The 20970-nt window shown below is 25.6% G+C and overlaps 4 protein-coding genes across 5 annotated transcripts in view; 2 read left to right on the top strand and 2 right to left on the bottom strand.

Moving 5' to 3' along the window:
- Positions 1-9: 9 nt before the first annotated feature.
- LOC122503496 (tubulin epsilon chain-like) lies at positions 10-3791 on the top strand. The gene is made up of 9 exons (XM_043614067.1): positions 10-172; positions 377-609; positions 686-801; positions 869-1057; positions 1193-1444; positions 1998-2144; positions 2218-2367; positions 3142-3316; positions 3377-3791. Exons 1-9 carry the CDS (start codon positions 148-150, stop codon positions 3521-3523), a joined length of 1434 nt encoding a protein of 477 aa, XP_043470002.1. The 5' UTR covers positions 10-147; the 3' UTR covers positions 3524-3791.
- LOC122503534 (charged multivesicular body protein 5) lies at positions 3555-8043 on the bottom strand. Its single transcript, XM_043614111.1, has 4 exons — positions 7866-8043; positions 6707-7024; positions 6330-6557; positions 3555-3803 (listed from the first exon to the last, which is right to left on the bottom strand). The coding sequence occupies exons 1-4, from the start codon at positions 7932-7934 to the stop codon at positions 3753-3755; spliced, it is 666 nt and encodes a 221-aa protein (XP_043470046.1). The 5' UTR covers positions 7935-8043; the 3' UTR covers positions 3555-3752.
- Positions 8044-9388: 1345 nt separating this feature from the next.
- Positions 9389-20970, top strand: part of LOC122504311 — a 144043-nt gene continuing 132461 nt past the window's right edge. Inside the window, exon 1 of the mRNA XM_043615376.1 lies at positions 9389-9488. The gene's annotated coding sequence lies outside the window, so the exon portion shown is untranslated. The remainder of the gene's footprint in view (positions 9489-20970) is intronic.
- Positions 9617-20970, bottom strand: part of LOC122504336 (E3 ubiquitin-protein ligase RNF181-like) — a 250891-nt gene continuing 239537 nt past the window's right edge. Inside the window, exons 1-3 of one of the 2 annotated variants that reach the window (XM_043615416.1) lie at positions 14965-15103; positions 14232-14535; positions 9617-10168 (exon numbers count right to left, since the gene is read on the bottom strand). In XM_043615416.1, coding sequence (XP_043471351.1) covers positions 10034-10168; positions 14232-14534 — 438 coding nt within the window. In that variant the 5' untranslated portion in view covers position 14535; positions 14965-15103 and the 3' untranslated portion in view covers positions 9617-10033. Of the gene's footprint in view, positions 10169-14231; positions 14536-14964; positions 15104-20970 lie in introns of those variants that run through there. The other variant, XM_043615408.1, reaches the window with a different exon arrangement.

Genomic DNA, 20970 nt, shown 5'->3' with positions numbered 1-20970 from the left:
TGGCGCCAATTTACATTTATTGTTGTCTGCTAGACTGTCAAAATAAAAACATTATTCTTTTTATAAAAGTGATCAAAGTTTTCTCTTATTTATTATAATTTATAATGTAAATAAAATTTAATAATATTACACAAATCAAACACAATTATGAGTCAATTTATTACAATTCAAGGTAAAAAGTCTTTTTAATTTTGTTTATCCACATGGGAGTACATAACCTTAAAACTTAAATCAATACACATGCATTTATAATAATTTTCACAATTATGTCTAGGTCAAATTATGTTATTTTTTAGAATCGATAAACAATTGTATTTTTAAATTTTTAAATATGTTAATTACCATTGTTATTTACATTTTTTTTTTCATATTTCAGTCGGACAGTGCGGAAATCAAATTGGTTCTGCTTTTTGGCCATTAGTATTACACGAGTATGGAATTCAAACAACAAGTAATGAAATTAATTTTCTTAAAACTCAAAAGAACTACAACAAGAATATAAATGATCTCTGTGATGCGTTCAACAGTTTCTTTTATGTGCCAAAATTTAACAGTGATTTAGCCTTTAAAACAGTTTCTGAATTAGTTTCAGCAAAAGTTAAAGCGAGGGTAAGAAAGTTTGCTTATTATTTTCGATTATTGTGTTTATAAAAGATTAAAATTTTATTTTATTGTTGAATTATAGGCAGTTTTGATTGATATGGAAGATAGTGTTGTCGCCCGTTTTAAGCAAGGTCCATTACGAAATTTATTCGATCAAACTTGTACGGTTACAAATTATCCTGGTTCAGCGAACAATTGGTAAATATATTTTGAAAATATTATTATTAATTGAAGAATTTTTCTAAAATAAATCATTTATACTTAGGGCTGTTGGTTATCATACGCATGGTGGAAATTATCACGATGAAATTAGCGAAACAATTAGAAAAACTGTCGAAAAATGTGATTGTTTACATGGATTTTTAATAACTCATTCTCTCGGTGGTGGAACAGGTTCAGGTTTAGGAACAGCGACTTTAAAAATATTAGCTGATAATTATAATCACGTTGATAGGTATTTATTAATTCATTTTTAAATTAAGTAACTTTTTATACAAACAATGAACTCTTGAATTCATTTAATTATTATTATTATTACTTTTTGCTGTTTCATACTTGGAAATTAATCTTTTTTTAAAAAAATCGATAGATTTGTGACGTGTGTATATCCTGCTGGAACTGAAGATGTAATTACGTCTCCTTACAATGTTCTCTTAGCAACAAAACAACTTACAGATTTTGCAACTTGTGTTTTCCCTGCGGAGAATAAAGCTCTTCAAGATATTTGCTATGGACACACGAAGAAAAAGGAAAATTCTGATCAAGCCAAGTACAACGCTTCATGTAGACCGTTTCAGGATATGAACAGTATTATCGTTAATATGCTTCTGCATTTAACGAGGTCTGTTAAAAAAATTGTAAAATTTACATTTTTATTATTTTAGATAAGAAAATTGAACATTTTTTTACTTTGGTGAAATTCATAACGTTTTTAATCTACGATTTATAAGAAAAAAATATTTTTCTATTCAATTTTTTGTCTAAAAGAAATTTCTACGATGTTTTTTAATTAATAACTTGAAAAAGAAAAATTTGTAAACTAAACATAATATTGTTGTTATAATTGAACCGTCATAATTTAATTGTTTCATTATTTAAGAGGCCTTGTACGGTTAATATTGTTGTTATAATTGAACCGTCATAATTTAATTGTTTCATTATTTAAGAGGCCTTGTACGGTTAAATGTTTGCTCTTTTTCTGTAATCGGTTTAGTCAAAATTAATTCTGGTTGTGAAGTTTTATGTAATTTTGGTTCGAAACCGTACAAGGCCTCTTAAATAATGAAACAATTAAACATAATATTATTTTCTGAGTAAAAAATATTTTTCTTCTTCTAATCGTCGATTAAAAACGTTGTAAACTTCACTTACGTATTCTTTTTTGTTTGAAACAGTGGTTCACGATTTTCGGGAAGTCTAAATACAGATATGAATGAGCTTGCAACAAATCTTGTTCCGTATCCAAATTTGCATTATATATTCAGTAGTGTAAGTCCCGCTACACTGACGGCGCCTGCGATTGCAATGTCCCAAAAAACTAGGTATGCTTTTTTTTATAACTGTTTACAATTCCTATGTTTTCTATAAGTTTGTAAAATTTTTTTTATTAAAAAGATTTCTAGATGAACTGTTTACAAATGCATGGTCAAGAAATAATCAAATGATAAAAGCTGACCCTTTTCAAACTGATTCGGTGATTCTTGGTGCAGCTCACATTGTTCGAGGTGATACCTCACTTACTGATATAAGAAAAAATATTTCACGGTAAGTTTATAAAATTATATTCAAGAATAATAATAAAACATAAAATATTAGTATTATTATCTTTATTATTGAGTGATAAATTCACATTTTTATTAACAAGGATCACAGACTGTCACCTTTTCACCTATTTTAAATTTATCTTTATTTTTATTTGTTTTTAATTTTAATTTATTAAAACTTCCATCGATTTAACTCATAGTTGAATCTGAATTTAATTCGTCAACAATTTCCAATATTTGTAAATACAAATACGTCTTATTTCTAATTAAGTTCAAATTTAGTTGATCTAAATTTTAATTTATCCAAATTTTAAACAATATGAATTTGAAATTCGATATTTTTAACCAATCTCAAGTTGAATTATTTCAAACTTCAATCTTTGTATTTTGTTATTTACTTATATTTTACAAAGAATTTAAAATTCAGCAAAACGTGATAAATTCTTTTTTTTTCTTAAACATAATTTTTATAAATTATATGTTGTACCTATTATGAAAAGTTTCAAAAATAGATTTATCAGTTTTTTATAAACTTGCTTTGTTCCGAAAATTCATTTAAATAAACAGTAGGTATATTTTTTCGATATTTAATATTTTCAAAAATTATTGACTTGAATAAAAATCAGAAGCCTAATTGAAACAGTTTCAAAATTTATAATTTATAAATTGCTTTTTCTCCAAACGTGACGCACTATATTTATTTACTTATTCAGATTCAAATTAATATTTGAATTATTAACAATTTTTCTTAATTATTTCGAATTGAATATTTTAGATTTCAAAACAAAGTGAATTTTACCGAGTGGAGTAAAGAAGTAATGAAAGTTGGCTTATGTTCAGTTCCTCCAGCAGGTCATCCTGTATCTCTTCTTAGTCTTGTCAATTCCACATCAATGTCTTCAATGCTGCTCGAAGTAATTCGGCAATTCGATAAACTCTATAAAAAAAAGGTAAATTTTCAAAAACAATATTTCGTTAAAACTTAAATTAATTAATTACTATTTTATCAGGCTCACGTTCATCATTACCTTCAAGTCGATAATTTCGAGGAAGATCACTTTCGAGAGAGCCGAAATAGTGCCATTAATGTTTACGAAGGATACATGGAACTTCAAAAACAAAAACCTATAAATGAACCCAGATTGCGGCTAATTTAGAATTCTACTTTTAAAAATGCAATACCAAATCTCAGCTATAAAGTTATTTTTATTTAAAATTTGTTTTGCATTGCTTGTACATTGTTAAATTTAATGAAAATTAACATTCGTTATATTATATATTATTTTTAAAAAAAGAGTTAATTGTAAAAGCCATTTTGTGTGGATAAAGCATTTAACAATTGGAAAGTGATCTAAATACAAGACACTTAATACTGATTATTTAAAATTAACTCGCTGGTATTTGTGGCAAGCCGAATTCGTCTACTAAGACACCATCCTGTAAATAGAAATGTAAAGAAATTAATGTAAAGTACCTAAAAAAATGAAGTACAAGAAATATATTTTAATAAAAAAATAAAATATTTTGTCTAAAATATATTACTAAATGGACATTATATAAATAAACATATGTACTTATTTATTAATACAATTATTAATAAAACTTCTAATTTATTTGTTATGTAAGTTCGATAAATTAAATGAAAAATAATAATACAGGGCTCGAAGCAGTGAAAGTATTTTTTAAAAATACGGACTTTACGGACCAAAAATTAAAAATTACGGACCATTTACGGACCAACTGACAAAAATAGAATCAGGCCGAATCAAATAAGAGAACATTTTACTTAAAACTAGAAATTCAATTTTTCATAACTATAAAACATGAAGAAATCGATAACTCTGAGTCTTCGACTCGAAGTCATCGATTTCTTCATGTTTTATAACAATTAATAATAATTATTAATAAAAATAATTTATAATAAATAAAATCATTTTTCAATTCAATTAATATTTTTAAGAATTTTTATCTAAAATTCTTCTTTATATCGATTATTTTTAATAATTTACGAAAAAGTTCTTTGACAATTTTCAAATTCATTTCTTTACGCAATATTCAATTTTACAAAATTTCAATTATTCGTAAATTCTTTAATTAAATAAATATTAGAAAATATAAACTAAAAATAATATTAAAAAAACTCAATTAAACTTTTTCAAAAACATTAATTACAAAATTCAATTATTTTTTAAAATTCAAGCTATAATCTATAATCTATCATCTAAAAGTTTAACTGAAATTCATTTTTATGAAATAAAAATCAATTTTTATTAGAATATTCTACTAGAATTCAATTATTAAAATAAAAAGTAAATAATTTATGGAATAATTGAACGTTTCTTAAAATTCAATTCCCATAAAAATTGTTATCAACAAATTTTCAAATAAATGAATTCTATCAACAAATTTTAATAAAATTTTTAAGAATAATTACATTTTTCGAGAAATTCGATTAAAAATAATTGAAATTCTGCATTGAATTTTATTATTTATGAAAATAATTGAATTCTTGTGAAGAATTTAAATTAAAATTTTCAAAAATAATTAAATTCTTGTAAAAAAATTAACAGGAATTCAATTATTTTTAAAAATTTTAATAAAATTACTTTCAGAAATTTTAATAAAATTTTTCGTAAGAATTTAAATATTTTCGTAAAATAACAAAAATCTTTGCAGAGATTCAATTATTTTTAAAAAGTCTTAATAAAATTCTTCGCAAGAATTCAATTATTTTCAAAAATATCAGAATTTTAGCAGAAATTCAAACATTTAAAAAAGTTTTGATAAAACTTTTCTTGGTAGAAATTCAATTATTTTTAAGACAATTTTTAAAAAAATGTCTCAATAAAATTCAATTATTTTTAAAATTTTAATGAAATTCTTCGAAAAGAATTCAATTATTATAATCTAAGATTTTAACTGAAATCTATTTTTAAATCAATGTTTATGAGAAAATTTTACCAGAATTCAATTATTTAAATACAAAAATAAATAATTTATTGAATAATTAAATGTTTCTTGGAATTCAATTCCTATTAAAAATTTTATCAACAAATTTTTAAATAATTAAATTCTTTGGACGAATTTTAATAAAATTTTTAAGAATTTTTTCGAGGAATTCGATTAAAATTCTATTGAAAATAATTGAATTCCTAAAAGGAATTTTATTATTTACGAAAATAATTGAATCGCGGTAAAAATTTTATTAATTATGAAAATAGTTGAATGATTGCGAAGAAATTTATAAAAAAAAATCTGTTATTCATGAAATTCTTGTGAAATTTTTATTATTTTTTAAAAATAATTAAAAGTTTTTGTAGAATTTTATTAAATTTTTTTTTAAATAATTAAATTCTTATGGCAAATTTTATAAAAATTGTAGATATTGAAAAATATTTAATTTTTGCGAAGAATATTATTACTTTTGAAAATAATTCAAATTTTGCAATGGATTTTATTATAATTTTTGAAAGTAATTGAATTTTATTACTTTAGAAAATAATTGAATTCGTGTGATAAATATTGTTAATGATGAAAATAATTAAAAATTTTTAATGAATTTTAATAAAATTTTTTGAAAATAATTGTATTTTTTAAAAGAATTTTGCTATTTATTTATAAAGATAATTGAAATGTTGACAATGTTTTTTAGATTTTTTGAAAATAATTGAATTTCGGAGAAGAATTTTAATATTTCTAAAAATAATTGAAATTTCGACGAGAATTTAAAAAAATTTTTGAACATAATTGAATTTTTGCGAAGAATTTTATTACTTTTAAAAATAATTGAATTTCTGCAATCATTTGTAATTTCTCTAAAATTCTCCAAATTATAACGTACAATTTTTCGAACTTTTCATCCTGTTTGAATGAAATTACGGACTTTACGGACTTGAAGCAATGTTACGGACTTTTTCAGGATTTACGGACCTACTTCGAGCCCTGAATAATATTAGCATATACCTTATTTCTGATTGACGTGGCACCTGGTTCCTTATCAGGTGCACTAGGTGCTTTGATAGCGTCATCTAAATATGAAGTATCTTCTTCCAAGGCAAGATCATCCCCTAGAGCATCAAGTTCTGCTTCCAATTCATCATCATCAATTTCAGGCATTCCGTAACTTCGACCCATTGCCTCTTGCACTTCATTAGCTTCGTCTAGCATATCAGCTAAATCATCATGCATATCCTAGAAAGTGTTTAAATTAAATAAGTAATAATATAAAACAACGATTTACTTAAAAATAGTTATTTTTCAACCATATTTTATTTATTAAAAGCATTTTTTCCCATAATATTTTATTAACACAAAAGCTATTTTATGAAAAAATAATTTACCTCTATTTGATCGATATTAATGTTCTTAAATTCCTTCTGCATTTGTTTAACACCCTCTTTCATAGCAATAACAGTTGTTTGAGTATCTTTAAGAGTTTGTGTAGCATAATTTGTTTGTTCCATATTAAATGCTTGTTGCCTTAAATTGTCCACTTGTGATTCATACATTTTTCTTTGCTTAAGAATACGTATTGCTTTAGCTTTTACTGCATTTTTAGCTGGACCATCTCTCATTTTAACCATCTGATCTTTATATTTCTTTAGTTCTGCATCTAATTTCGCTATTTTCTTTTCTGCACTGTCTGCTCTACTGTCAACCTATAAGAAAATATTTTTTATTTCAAATTGAATCAATAAATAATATTATTTACTTAATTATACAAACTGTAAAAAAAATTTTCTGTAGATTTACAGTTTTTTACGGAATTTTATAGAAACTTGTAAAATAACGTCTTTAAAAGTAGCGAATTTAAAATCCCTTTTGTAAAATTAGTATTTTTATGTATCAATTTTACAATTTTCTTTAAATTTACTACTTTGAAAGTAGGTAATATTTTTGTCTTTTTATTACCTATTTTCAGAGTAGCAATTTTATAGAAAATTATAAAATTGACACTCTGAAAGTATTAATTTTATAAAAGGGATTTTAAATTTACTACTTTTAAAGACGTTATTTTACAAGTTTCTATAAAATTTCGTAAAAAAACTGTAAATCTACAGAAAATTTTTTTACATGCATATTTTCCTATTGGTTTGTTGTTATGCTTGACCTTGAAATTATACAAAAAATCAATAATCCAAAAAATAATTTGAACAAACAGAATATATTATTTGAGTAATTTTCAAATATATTTGTAATTATGGAACTAAAATGATAACAATTTGAGTACTTATATGATAATTGAAAGATATGTTTCGCAATTTTATGATGTGAAACGTCATGACGTAGTTAAGTCACTTCAATTATATCTTTAATATTTTTAATCAGAGAAGCATTTTTTCAAATTAGTAATATAAAAAAATTAATATTGTTTTTTTTATTTAGTCTAAATTTAGTAAATAAATTATTCTATTAATATATTATTAAAAATTGTGTGAATCATTACACTTGAAGTTTTAGAGGTTATAAAGTAATTATTTATTTTTAAATCATACTCACTCCAGTTATACAATCAGTAATACTTGGTGGTGGTTCTTTGGGTTTACCTCGACCAAATAACCTATTCATTTTGAAAAATTATTGGTTGGATTCTCAAAAATACAATGAAAATAACAACTTTTGACAAGAAGATAAAATTCGCAATAACTTTTCTGATGAGTACTGCGCAGACGTGAACAGGGTGTTGACAAAGGTGATACTTTATTTTTAAAAGTACCATTTAAAATAAAAAACTACCTCTTAATTTTAAACAAAAAGTGTTTATTAATAATGCTAATTCTTTCCAATATTATAAATTATTTACTTAGTTTCCTAAATAATAATTAATATAAATGAATATTGATTTCATATTATTTTGTCATGTTGGTAGAAGCGGCAAAAAGGAGGTTAGGGATTTTATAAATCTTAGGCTGGCACTATTTTTCATGTTTGCTACTTCGCCTGAATATGATCCTTGCAATAAGTAAACATTATACAATTAACACAACACTAATTAGGTAAAATATATTTTTTTAATTTTTGTCCTTAATTGATAATAATTTTTTATTCATATTGAAAGTTACCGTTTGAATTCTTGCGTTTAAATAAATGAAAATATTTATGATCAATTAGAACACTTGTTTCTCTTGTATAAACCAATTGGAAGTACGTGTTGAATAACCAATCAGAGTAGCTCCTTCATTCCCAGTGTTTACTGCAGAAGATTGTCCCAACTTGGTCCCAACGAACTTTTATCACCTCCTGTATTTTTGCTACAAAGTGGTAAAAATTTATAAATTTTTCATTAAATTCTTGGTGTTTATTGTAATGAAATGACTATAAATTAATTGTGTACATATTTTTAATTTTAGACAAAACAAGTGAAGATGTTCATGAAATACACTGAAATTCTACTTGGCGAGCATCATTGCAAGCAGACGAATATTTTTGTTACCTCTTGTATTTTTGTATTTTTTTACTCCATGATTTTTGCTCTAAAATGGTAAAAATTTATTTATTTTTTTACAAAATTCTTATTAATTATTGTCAATAAGTGATTAACGGTGGATTATTTATTGAATTTTCGCCGAAAAAAATACAAATACACATAAATAGAAGTGATACAAACGATACAAAATGAAGTTGAAAATTAAATCATCCATCATTATTACAAGCCTGGATGTAAAAATTGTTCTTATTTATAGTAGTTTTGTATAAATTTTTATTAGTTGAAGAAAATTATATAGTTAGAGGTTTTGTTCACTTTTTTTAAGAAAATATATTTGAATACGAGTTCTATAGTTACTTGTTCCAACTTGTTAGTACTTTTTGAGGTTAGATATGTTATGGAGGCAGTGGAGGGAAATATTTAAGATTTTTTTTAATTTGAATTAGTATCTGACTTTTTGCTCAACAATTCTTGTTCAACAATTCATTATTATCTTGAATCGTATTTTTAAAAGTAATTAATGATTTTAAAAAATTAATCAAATTAAATGTAAAATTTAATTTAATTTACCATTTACTATTTTTTCTATTTTTCAGTTCAAGCGCAAATAATAATTCTGGAGGAACTGGAAGCCATGCAGAATTGGTGGTGGCAATATATTATCCATTGTTCCAAAGTGTGTGAATCATTGATTGGTGAGTCATTTCTTTTCAATAATGTGGAACCATTTTCTTAATTTTCTTTTAAATTAAATTAATACAAGATTCTGATGCCTTATCAGTAAATATTTATAAAAATGGGGAAGGAAGCTGACAATTTATAGTGCCTTTATTAACAAAATGTTTTATTATGGATGCTATTTCTAAAGACATTTGTGATTGAATACATTTTGGATATTTTAATCTCGAAATTCAATTTTTGATTGAATAATTGTCGAAAACAAACTTATAAACACAATTAAAATTGTCAGATAAAGTTGTTGACACGACTGATAGAAAAACGAAAAGCTTATTAAGGAATGCAAACTTGTGTTTTTAAAATATTTTTGTAAGTCATAAAAAATTCATTAAAATATTTACAATTTAAATTAATTGCAAATTTGGTCCTTTAATTCTATTTTCTACATAAAAAATATTTTTAAAGTATTTTAGATAGATTTTTTTCTTGCTATAAATATTATTTACAAAATTATTACTTTCTGACAAAAAAAAATTCTTAAATATTGAATAATTTTATTGCACTATGAAAACATGGAATCATGTAGAATTTCTATTTCTTTTTCCCTTTGAACTGCTCGAATTTTTTCTTTTCTGTACATTTCATAATTTTCATCGTCCGTGGGAAGTTCGTGTCTGCATAAAGGACACGAATTTGTCTGAAAAATAAAGCAAAGTATTTTTTTAATGATCATTCCAACCGTTTTCTAAAATTATAACAAATTTAGAAAGTTAAGTGTAATAGTTTTTCCAAATTAAAAATCGACTCCAAAAATGAGTTAATTTAATACTTTTGATAGGACTGCCACGGGTCAGGGGAATCAGGGAATTCAGGAAAAGTAAAATTGGCCAGGAAAAGGGCAAGGAATTTTATCAAAAGTACTGGAAAAATATTAAAACTTTAGAATTCATAAAGATATTCTGGATTTTTGTGATCAACCATCTTTAAAAATATTAAAAAGATTTAAATCTTCTCGAATTTATTTTTGTTTGTCTTATAAACTTTAAAATTGTAAAAAAAACTAAAACCTTACATTTTTTATTTCTAACAATAGGTAATTGAATTTTATGGAATATGAAATTAAATTTATTTACAATATTTTAGATTTTCCTAAACTATCATAAAATTATTATACTTATAAATTATTAAATGAATAATTTTACTTAAGAATTCCAAAAATAATTGAATTTCAAAGGATTTCAAATTGCAATTTTAAAACATTAGAATTTTAAACTAATTTTAATTAAAAATTTTCAAGAAGTTAGTTTTTAAATCATTTTAATTGAAAATTTGAAGACGTTTGTTTTTGATAAATTTTTATTTTACTTTATTTGAAATCAGTTAAATGTTTTTTCAGTGTAGTCATATATTTAATGGAAAGATTCTCCAATAATCAAATTTCGTAAAATAGAATTTTAGACAAGAGATTTTCATAATTATTTCAGGTGAACTTCCTGTTTTTTTTTAATTAATTCAATAATTTAAAAAAAATTATTATTATTATTATTATTTAATTTAATTATTAAAAATAATAGATTTTAGAAAAGAATTCTGGTTTTAAATTCTAGAAAATAATTAAATCGATATCATGAAAATAATTATCGAAAAGTTGAGACGCATTCCTATTCTCTAAAGTAAATTTGTTCGAACTTCAATTAAACACAATTTTAGGTGGTAGAAATGTCCCTTATCCGTTTTTTTATTTATCATAGTTATTAAGAGTCTTACAGCGTAGATAATAAAAATATATAATACAGGAATTAGAATTTAAACAAATTTCCCGAGTCGAAATTTAGACCCTACTTAGCCTCTGAAAATGTAGGGCTTATTCAGGTTTAGCAGTCGTAAAGTAGGGTCTGATTTCAATACAATTTTTAAAAACTAGACCCTCCTTTGACTCCCAAAATAGGCTGAAATTTGCCAATCTTCCATTTGGAGAAGCAAAGGAGTGTCTACTTCTAAGAAACCTATACCGTACTTTTAAACCTCGTAGACCCTACTTTCATACTCCTAGACCCTACAATTAGAAAAAGAAAAATTTGAAGATTTGCTCAGATTCAATTGAAGCACTAGGGATGAGTAAAAGTGGAATTTTATGTGTTTTATAGCGTCTATATACACGAAGTGTATATAGACATCAAAACACATCAGTATTTATGAATTTGGAGTACTTTTTGCATTTGCAGTGTTTCAAGTAATGCATTAAAAAATAATTCTAAATTTTCTTTTAGAATGTAGGGTCTAGGAGTATGAAAGTAGGGTCTACGAGGTTTAAAAGTACGGTATAAGGTTTCTTAGAAGTAGACCCTCCTTTGCTTCTCCAAATGGAAGATTGGCAAATTTCCGCCTATTTTGGGAGTCAAAGTAGGGTCTAATTGTATTAGAATTAGACCCTACTTTACTACTCCTAACACTCAATAGACCCTGAAAATTCAGGGTGAAAGTAGGGCTTAAATTTCGACTCGGGTTGCAACAATATTAATTTGTCAATAGTAGAACTTTTGTTTAAAAAAATTTTATATTTCAGAATTCTATTTTATTTGAAACTTCGATTTTGCAAATTTTTATTTACAAGAATTTTCATTTAAAAGAATTTTCAAAATACAAAATTTATCCGTAATCGAATTTTCATTATACAGAATTTACATTAGGACAAATTTTAATTTCACGAAATTTTTTATTTACTACAATATTTATTAAACAGAAGTCATTTAAACAATTTTTTAATTGACAGAAGAATCATTAGAATGAATTTTTTCTTAGTCGACTTTTTATTTCTCAAAATATTAATTGATATAAAATCGATTTGAGCAACTTTTCATATGACAAAAATCTCACATAATCGAAATTCATTTAGACAGAATTTCTAATTATTGAAATTTTCGTTTGTCAGAATGTTCATATGCTATAGAAATTTTATTTTATAGAATTTAAATATGACAGAATTGTAAAATACTCGAATTTCTACTATGCCGACATCTCAAGCTAACGAAAGTTTAGTTCACAGAAATATAATTTGTCCGACAAAACTCCATTAGATAGATGTGTTGTCTTTCTCTAACTAATGGAGCATTTTTGGGCAAATTAAATTTCTGCCAACTAAACTTTCGTCAGCTTGAGATGTCGGTAAGGTAGAAATTCGTGCATATAACAATTTTGTCATATTTAAATTCTATAAAATAAAATTTTTAGCATATGAGCATTCTGGCAAACGATAAATTTTACTAATCACAAATTCTGTCTAAATCAATTTTGGTTATGTGAGATTTCTGTCATATATAAAAAGTTGCTCAAATCGATTTTATGTTAATTAATATTTTAAGAAATAAAAATTCGACTAAGAAAAAATCCATTCTAATGATTCTTCTGTCAATTAAAAAATTGTTTAAATGACTTCTGTTTAATAAATATTGTAGTAAATAAAAAATTTCGTGAAATTAAAATTTGTCCTAATGTAAATTCTGTATAATGAAAATTCGATTACGGGTAAATTTTGTATTTTGAAAATTCTTTTAAATGAAAATTCTTGTAAATAAAAATTTGCAAAATCGAAGTTTCGAATAAAATAGAATTCTGAAATATAAAATTCTGTTAAACAAAAGTTCTACTATTGACAAATTAATATGGTTGCAAATTTGTCTAAATTCTAATTGCTTTATTATATATTTTTATTATCTACGCTGTAAGACTCTTAATAACTATGATAAATAAAAATACGGATAAGGGACATTTCTACCACCTAAAATTCTGTTTAATTGAAGTTCGAACAAATTTACTTTAGAGAATAGGAATGCGTCTCGAAAAGTTACAATAGCATGTCATATAAAATATTTTCTCTAAATTTAAATTAGTGAAAAGTCGACACTAATTAAAAAAAAATGATAATGACAATTTCTACTAATTCTTAGTAAAATATTACTATTTCATTTAGTAGTTTTAATTTTTTTTATTAAAACTTTAGTGGAAAGTTACTAAAAATTAGTAGAAATTTTTAATAATTTAAATTAATGAACAACTTATTACTAATTCATATTTAGAGAGTTGAAGTTCAAAAAGTTTTAAATTTGAATTTTTTGAAAATCAAATTCCCATGAAAAATGTCAAAATTCTGCCTAGAAATTAGGAAAGCCAGGAAAGAACAAAATCCAATTTTTGTGGCAACCTTGTTTTGGTATTTTGATGGTCAACATTGATAAAAGATTGATTTAGTTTATTATCAACTATACTAATAATTTTATAAAATTAAATATTATACACGGAAAGAAAATAAATATTAAATTTTATAAAAGTATTTTTAATTTGAGAAGAAAATGCGACAAAACGAAATTTTTATACAAAAAATACTAAACTGTAAAAAAAACTTATGCTAAATTTAGTCTAGTTGTATCAAATATTAAAGACATCAAATTTTTATATAACATTACTAAATTTTGTATAATTTCTTTTAAATTTTTGTATTTTGTTTATCAAAATTTTGATTTGTCACATTTTCTCCCTAAATTATAAAACACTTTTACAAAGTTTGATATTTACTTTCTTTTCGTATAGTAAAATTTTATCTCTCTCCATCTCAATTCCTTTTTCCAACTTTAAAAAACTCTGTGACTTTTATCAAATTCCATTTCAATTTAATAATCAAACTTTCCTTTCTTTTTCAATGATATGACAACTGAGAATTATCATATTCTCTTTTATGTAAAATACCAAAAATATAATTTTACCTTTTCCAGCCAAGGTAGAATGCATTCTTTATGAAATGAGTGTTTGCAAGGCATAGTTTTAGCTAAATTTTCAATTTCGAATTCCTTTAAACAAACTGGACATTGTTTATTGCGTTCGGTAATTTTAGTTTCTGTTAAATTCTTAACTGCTTCTTTTGAAGCTGGTGGAGGAACTCTTTGACTTTGTTCATCCATTTCCCAAAATCCAAATTCCCTTAAAAATCGAGCCATGTGCATTAAATGATTTGGTGCCTCTCCATCATTTAAAGGTGTTCGTCCCATTTCCGTAAAATAGTCAGACATTCTGGAGAAATAGTTTAGAAAAAATCTTAAATTACAATAAATTAATTAGTAATTTCAAATTCATCAAGAAAGCTACTATTTTTTCAGTATTTATAACAAATTTATTAATTTCTTAATTTTAATGCAATATCTCAACCCTTTGCTTTTGAATATTATTTAAAGGTTATAAAAAATGAATTATTTTGAATCTTGAATTATAAAGTTGAATTTTTTATGCAATAGTGAATTATTCGCAAATAATATTAAATAATTAAAAACTGTGACAATGTCGACATAATTTTTCATAAATTTATGAAATATCAAAAATGCAAAATCATCTTGAAATGTTTTTTTTTTATAAAATTTTAGTAAAACTCTTGATTTTTTCTTCATTTTTATTAAAATTACAGGAAGATTTGATTAAAATGAAATAATATTAGAATTAGTTTACCTGAATATCGTTCCAAGAACAAAATTTCAAATATTTATTCCTGAATTTTAAGGATGTGACACTTTGATATTTGTCATTTATACTATACAACAGACTATACAACATATAATAATATCAGCTGATTCTGTGAAATTTTTTTTATCGAAAAAGACACATGAAATGGAACGATGTCGAAGTACATAAAACCTGCTCGACTATCGATAGTAATCATAAATTTTTCATTTAAAATATTATTTCTGCTCTCCTAAGACGATATAAAATATTTTTCGAAATAATTTCATAACTTTTATAATATATAATTGGTAATTATTGTAATTAATTCAAATCTGTCAATAACGTTAACATTTATTTTCAATTTAAAATTCAAATTTTCAAAATAAATGTTCTTTAGTGATGTATCGATACCGTCAAAAATCGATACATCGAAACATTTATTTGAGAAAATTTTCTTTTTCTGTTAAAATATTTTGCCCACTTTTTACAAAAATTATGCAGTATTGTAAAAATTTTCTTTTTTATAAACTACCATCCATTAAATACTTTTCTAAAAGTTCAGCGAAGGTATGTCGTCTATGCTTACAGTGCAAGTTCCCGATGAGCGCCATTTTATGAAATTCTAAAAGAAGCAGTTTTCAAGAGCACGTCATCTATATATTGATTTAAATTATATTGCTTAAATTTTCTATTACATTTTCTATTTCAGTTCTTTTCTACTTTCTTCATTTCTCAGAATTTTCATCTATATTTACTTTTACTTTGCTCACATTTTTTTATATTAAATATTATATAAAAAGTTTTCTATATTATATATTATACCTAATGAGAAACCACAAGCTTCATGCAAAAAAAGCAAATGCAAATGCAAATTAATTTTTTGACCTTCAAATTTAAATGTCATTATCATTATATTAAGTCACATGTTAAAAAAAATTATAAAGTTTTTAAATGTTTATAATTTTATTTTCGTATTGCCAACGGCAGTTTTTAAAAATATTTATATTGATAAAAGATTTTGTTCATTTGACCGTTAAAAACTTTGGGGACGTTTCTAATGTGTTTGGGAACTTTATGTGTTTGAGCATAAAAGCATAAATTAAAAAAATGTTGTCTAGTGTTAAAGTTCACATCAAAAAGTAGGGGAGAAAACAAAAAAAGATTTTTAAAAAATTCAAATGAGAGAAGTATTGCGCAGGCACTAAACAATACTTCCCTCATTTGAATTTTTTAAAAATCTTTTTTGTTTTTGAGATATAATTAAACGGCACTTTCAACCCCGCTCTCTCCTATTTTTGAATTGCGCAGTTATTATTATAATTGCAATTTGTGAAAATATTAAAAAGGGTATAATTTTGATTCCAGAGCAGCGATTTATTTAATTAATATTAAATAAACGTATATTTGTCTCAGAACTAACTAGATTTTTTATTTGTTTTAAATAAAAATTTTATTTGAAATAAATAAAACATATATTGGAGCCAAATAAAATTTATTTGAAACAAATAAAAAGTCTAGTTAGTTCTGAGTCAAATATATTTTTTCTCTGGGTGTATATGCCGCATAATTTTATAATTATTGAGCATAAATGCTGCTCAATTCGATAACTCGAGGTACAATTTTGTACTTGCATTTTTAAATATTATATTAAAGAAACTCGATTATTACTATATTATTGTCAATTTTGAGAGCATAAATCATCTGGATTAAATGAATAAGATTCCTATCCCTAATGATGGACTTTAAATTATTCATAATCAACTTTTAAGTTTGAAACAACATCAAGTATAAAATTTATAAAGATATTCTTTAGTTAAACCAAAACCGAATATATTTTTGAATTAATTATACTATACTTAAGCGAAATACTACAAAAATAATTTTAGATGATTTTGTTTAATTAAAGTTAGGTTTTAAGCTACTTAATTTCAATTATCTAATGCTAAAGTTTGATTTAAACAAAAATATTTAATTTATATAATATATACAGTAGAGATCCCATTATCCGGACTAATGGATGCAGTCACTTATCCAGATAATCGAAAAAAGTACGAAATAAACGAATTTTCGATTTATAATTTTTGGTATTTGTATTTTTATTTGGCATATGTATTTAAATAAGACTGAAATGAACTAAAACTCAAAGTCAACATTAATAAATGTTGAGTTATAGAAATATTTCAAAAGATTTACATAAACATTTTCTTCAAATCATTAAAATACATAAAAACGCAACTTTTCGTGTGAAAATTCAAAAATTCACATACTTATTATGCATAATACCATTGAGTTATATGTTGTTTAATTTTGATTAAAATATTAATATTGTCATTTGACGTAAGCATTTTTTTCTCTGTCTTCATAACATGATAATCGAAAATACGGATAATACCCAACGGGAAGTTGCCAATGTTAACGATTGGTTCAATAATGGGCCATGCTTGGTACCCAATGGTTTTTTCTTTGCAAAACAATTGGCAACCATCGTTGGACCACCAATGATTTAAACTTGGGATGATCACGCTACTGCCAATGATCGGTAGCCAAGCATCGGGCCAATATTATTTGCCAAGGAATTGCCAAGGAGACAAAATCGATTTTCAAAAGCTTGATTTTTTATTGGCAGCCAACAAAAAACAAAGGTTTTGAAAATTGATTTTTTTAAATTATTAATTAAAATTTATTTTTAAAAAATATATTTTTCAAAAATTTATTTTAAAAAAATATATTTTTTAAAAATATATATTTTTTTAAATTAATAGAACATATTAATTTAATTTGTCACCTCTGGTAAAACAAAGATGAAAGACTGATAAATTCCCTCACTTTATATTTTACAGTGGAGGGATGACTGTGAATGTCTTTGCGAGAGAGGAGCAGGTACTTATATAGAGCCAGTGAAACAGGTCACAAGCGAGAAGAAATCACTAGCATGCACTCTGGCGGCGCTTGTCGGAAGTGGCGCAACGTTGGTTGCCAAGCGCTGTGTCGATAATGTCAGGATATGCATGCGCGCCAGAAAACAGTTCCGACAAGCGCCGCCAGAGTGCATGCTAGTGATTTCTTCTCGCTTGTGACCTGTTTCACTGGCTCTATATAAGTACCTGCTCCTCTCTCGCAAAGACATTCACACAGTGCTGCCAGATTGGGAGATTTTTCTTCAAATTTGAAGAATAATTTGTAGTTTTGAGAAATTTGAAGAATTTGAAGAAATTTTTTTAAAATTTGAAGATTTTTTTTTAAGAAGTAAGTTTTATTAATTTCTTTTTTAAATAACACTAGAATGGTGAGAGATGAATGTAAATTGTTACCATTTGGTAGTGTTTTGTGACTAAACCGTAAATGCATAAATGTTCGCTATATTTGCAACGAAAGCAGAAAACCATGAGTGCAAAAAAGATAGGTAGATATTGTTGTTCTTTTCACTCTCATGATTTTCTGCTTTCGGTAGACGTATTCTGCTCACATGGTATCTCACCCTGATATACGTAAGAACAGTCTCTTGCAGCAGAATACAATTTACCATCAGAGAATAAATTTTGTTTGGTTGAAACCACCCCTCTGACACGGTAATGTAATTCCAATACAAAAAGTATGGTGAGAGGTGACTGGGACCACTAGGGGCGCTAGTAGAAAATGAGGCCTAGGTACATGAATGTGATTGGTTGTTTAAAATTTCTATGATTATGGACATCTTATATAACCAATCACATTCATGTACCAGGCCTCATTTTCTACTAGCGCCCCTAGTGGTCGTCAGTCACGTTTAGCTTACTTTTCAACTGCTCGTGTCAGTGGGGTGGTTGAAACATATTCTATGATCTAATGCAAATCCTTTCAGATCAAATATTAGTTATAATAATTATATAATTTCATAATATTCTTGATTCTAAGTTTTTTAAAATTTGGAGATTTTTTTGAAGATTTTTTTCATAAGGTTTTGAAGATTTTTGAAGAAAAGTTTTAGAAGTTTGAAGAATTTTGATTTTCCTGGTCTGGCAGCACTGCATTCACAGTCATCCCTCCACTGTGAGATATAAAGTGAGGGAATTTATCAGTCTTTCACCTTTGTTTTACCAGAGGTGACAAATTAAATTAATATGTTCTATTAATTTAAAAAAATATATATTTTTGAAAAATATATTTTTTTAAAATAAATTTTTGAAAAATATATTTTTTAAAAATAAATTTTAATTAATAATTAAAAAAAATAAATTTTCATAACCTTGGTTTTTTGTTGGCTGCCAATAAAAAATCAAGCTTTTGAAAATCGATTTTGTTTCCTTGGCAATTCCTTGGCAACTAATATTGTCCCGATGCTTGGCTACCGATCATTGGCAGTAGCGTGATCATCCCAAGTTTAAACCATTGGTGGTCCAATGATGGTTGCCATTAATGTTCCAATAATGGAACGGAGTTCGCCAAGCATGGCCCATTATTAAGCCAATCGTTTACTTCCCATTGGGTAGGAGTAAGGATAATGAAGTCCCTACTGTAAATGGTTTTTTCAGTGCAGAATTTACAGTTCTTTAAATTTTAAGGAAAGTTTTATGAGTTTCTGATAAGGGTTCTTTAAATCTCAAAAAATTGCTTGCCATAATTTGTGAACGCTCCCTAAAATATACCTTCTAAAGATATTGCAATTAAAATTATAAAAATTTTAAAATTCATGTGAGTTTTAGTTACAGTTCTATGAGTTGAAAATAATTATAAAAATTTCTATAAAATTGTCATTTCTTACAGTTTGCTGTAAACTGAAAAATCCTAAAAAGATGACACATTGAAAGTGTGAAATTTAATACACTGAAAAAATGTTGAGTACCGTGCAATCCCAATCGTCGGAAAGTGGGGGAACTATAGTTTGGATGTGCTACGTTCTCAATTCGGGAGATCTACGTTCTCATGTCGGTGGCGCTGAACACCCAAGATTTGAGACTCAAAACCTTGGGACTGCAATAGCCGCATCTTGGGCGTTCAGCACGCCCAAGTTGGAAATGCAGCTCCTCCAAACTAAAGTCGTATCGCATTCGTACATTTTCGGTCTACTTGGAACGACACGTCACCCAAGATTTTTTCCGTGTAGTTAACAAAATTTAGAGACTGGGGTAAACCCGCTCACTTTTTTTCAGATCGGTAAAAATCTAGGAAATTATTCTCTAAATCCAAGTTAATTTATATCATTTGAAAGCTTATGATTTCTACTAAAAAAATAAAAAAGAGTTTTTGATTTATCTTTTTTAGTTTTACTTAGAGAAACTTTTTAATACACATATACCAAATTTCGAAATTACAATTTTCCAAGGTAAACCCGCTCACCCCAATGGGAAAAAAACCATTGGCGCATTAATGGCCCAATAATGGGAGCCACCATTCCATTATTGTCCCATTATTGGCACCCAATAAAGGACCACTAATGGTAAAATCGTGGGATGTACACGCCGATGCCAATAATTGGCAAACCATTATTGGCACATTATTGGCTGCCATTAAAAAACCAATAATAAAAAAAAATTTTTTTATTAAATTTTATTAAATAATAAATTTATTTATTTAATAATTTTATTTATTATTATTATTATTAAAAATATTAATTTTTTTAATTAATTATTTTATAGAAATGGTTATTATTTTCTATCACATCGAAATGTGAATAACCCTTTCGTTCAGAGTCTAAAAATTATTTACCTCACATCCATCAGTGCAAAAATAGGAGAGGACGGGCAGAATAAAATTCTACAAATATTCGTGAGAATGCTGCCTCCTTATATACTTTTCAAGTTTCATGTTTGTTGCGAGAGAGTTTGAAACAACACCTCCTACGGAGCGTTGAGCGAACTACATACTTACTACATGATAATTTCTGCAGCGTCGGTAAGTAATTGTATGTAGTTCGCTCAACGCTCCGTAGGAGGTGTTGTTTCAAACTCTCTCGCAACTAACATGAAACTTGAAAAGTATATAAGGAGGCAGCATTCTCACGAATTTTTGTGGAATTTTATTCTGCCCATCCTC

Source organism: Leptopilina heterotoma, unplaced genomic scaffold, assembly GCF_015476425.1.
Source record: "Leptopilina heterotoma isolate Lh14 unplaced genomic scaffold, ASM1547642v1 Lhet_11, whole genome shotgun sequence".
Lineage (NCBI taxonomy): Eukaryota > Metazoa > Arthropoda > Insecta > Hymenoptera > Figitidae > Leptopilina > Leptopilina heterotoma.
Note: the sequence above shows the minus strand (reverse complement) of the source record. Positions and strands in the feature narration are given on the sequence as shown.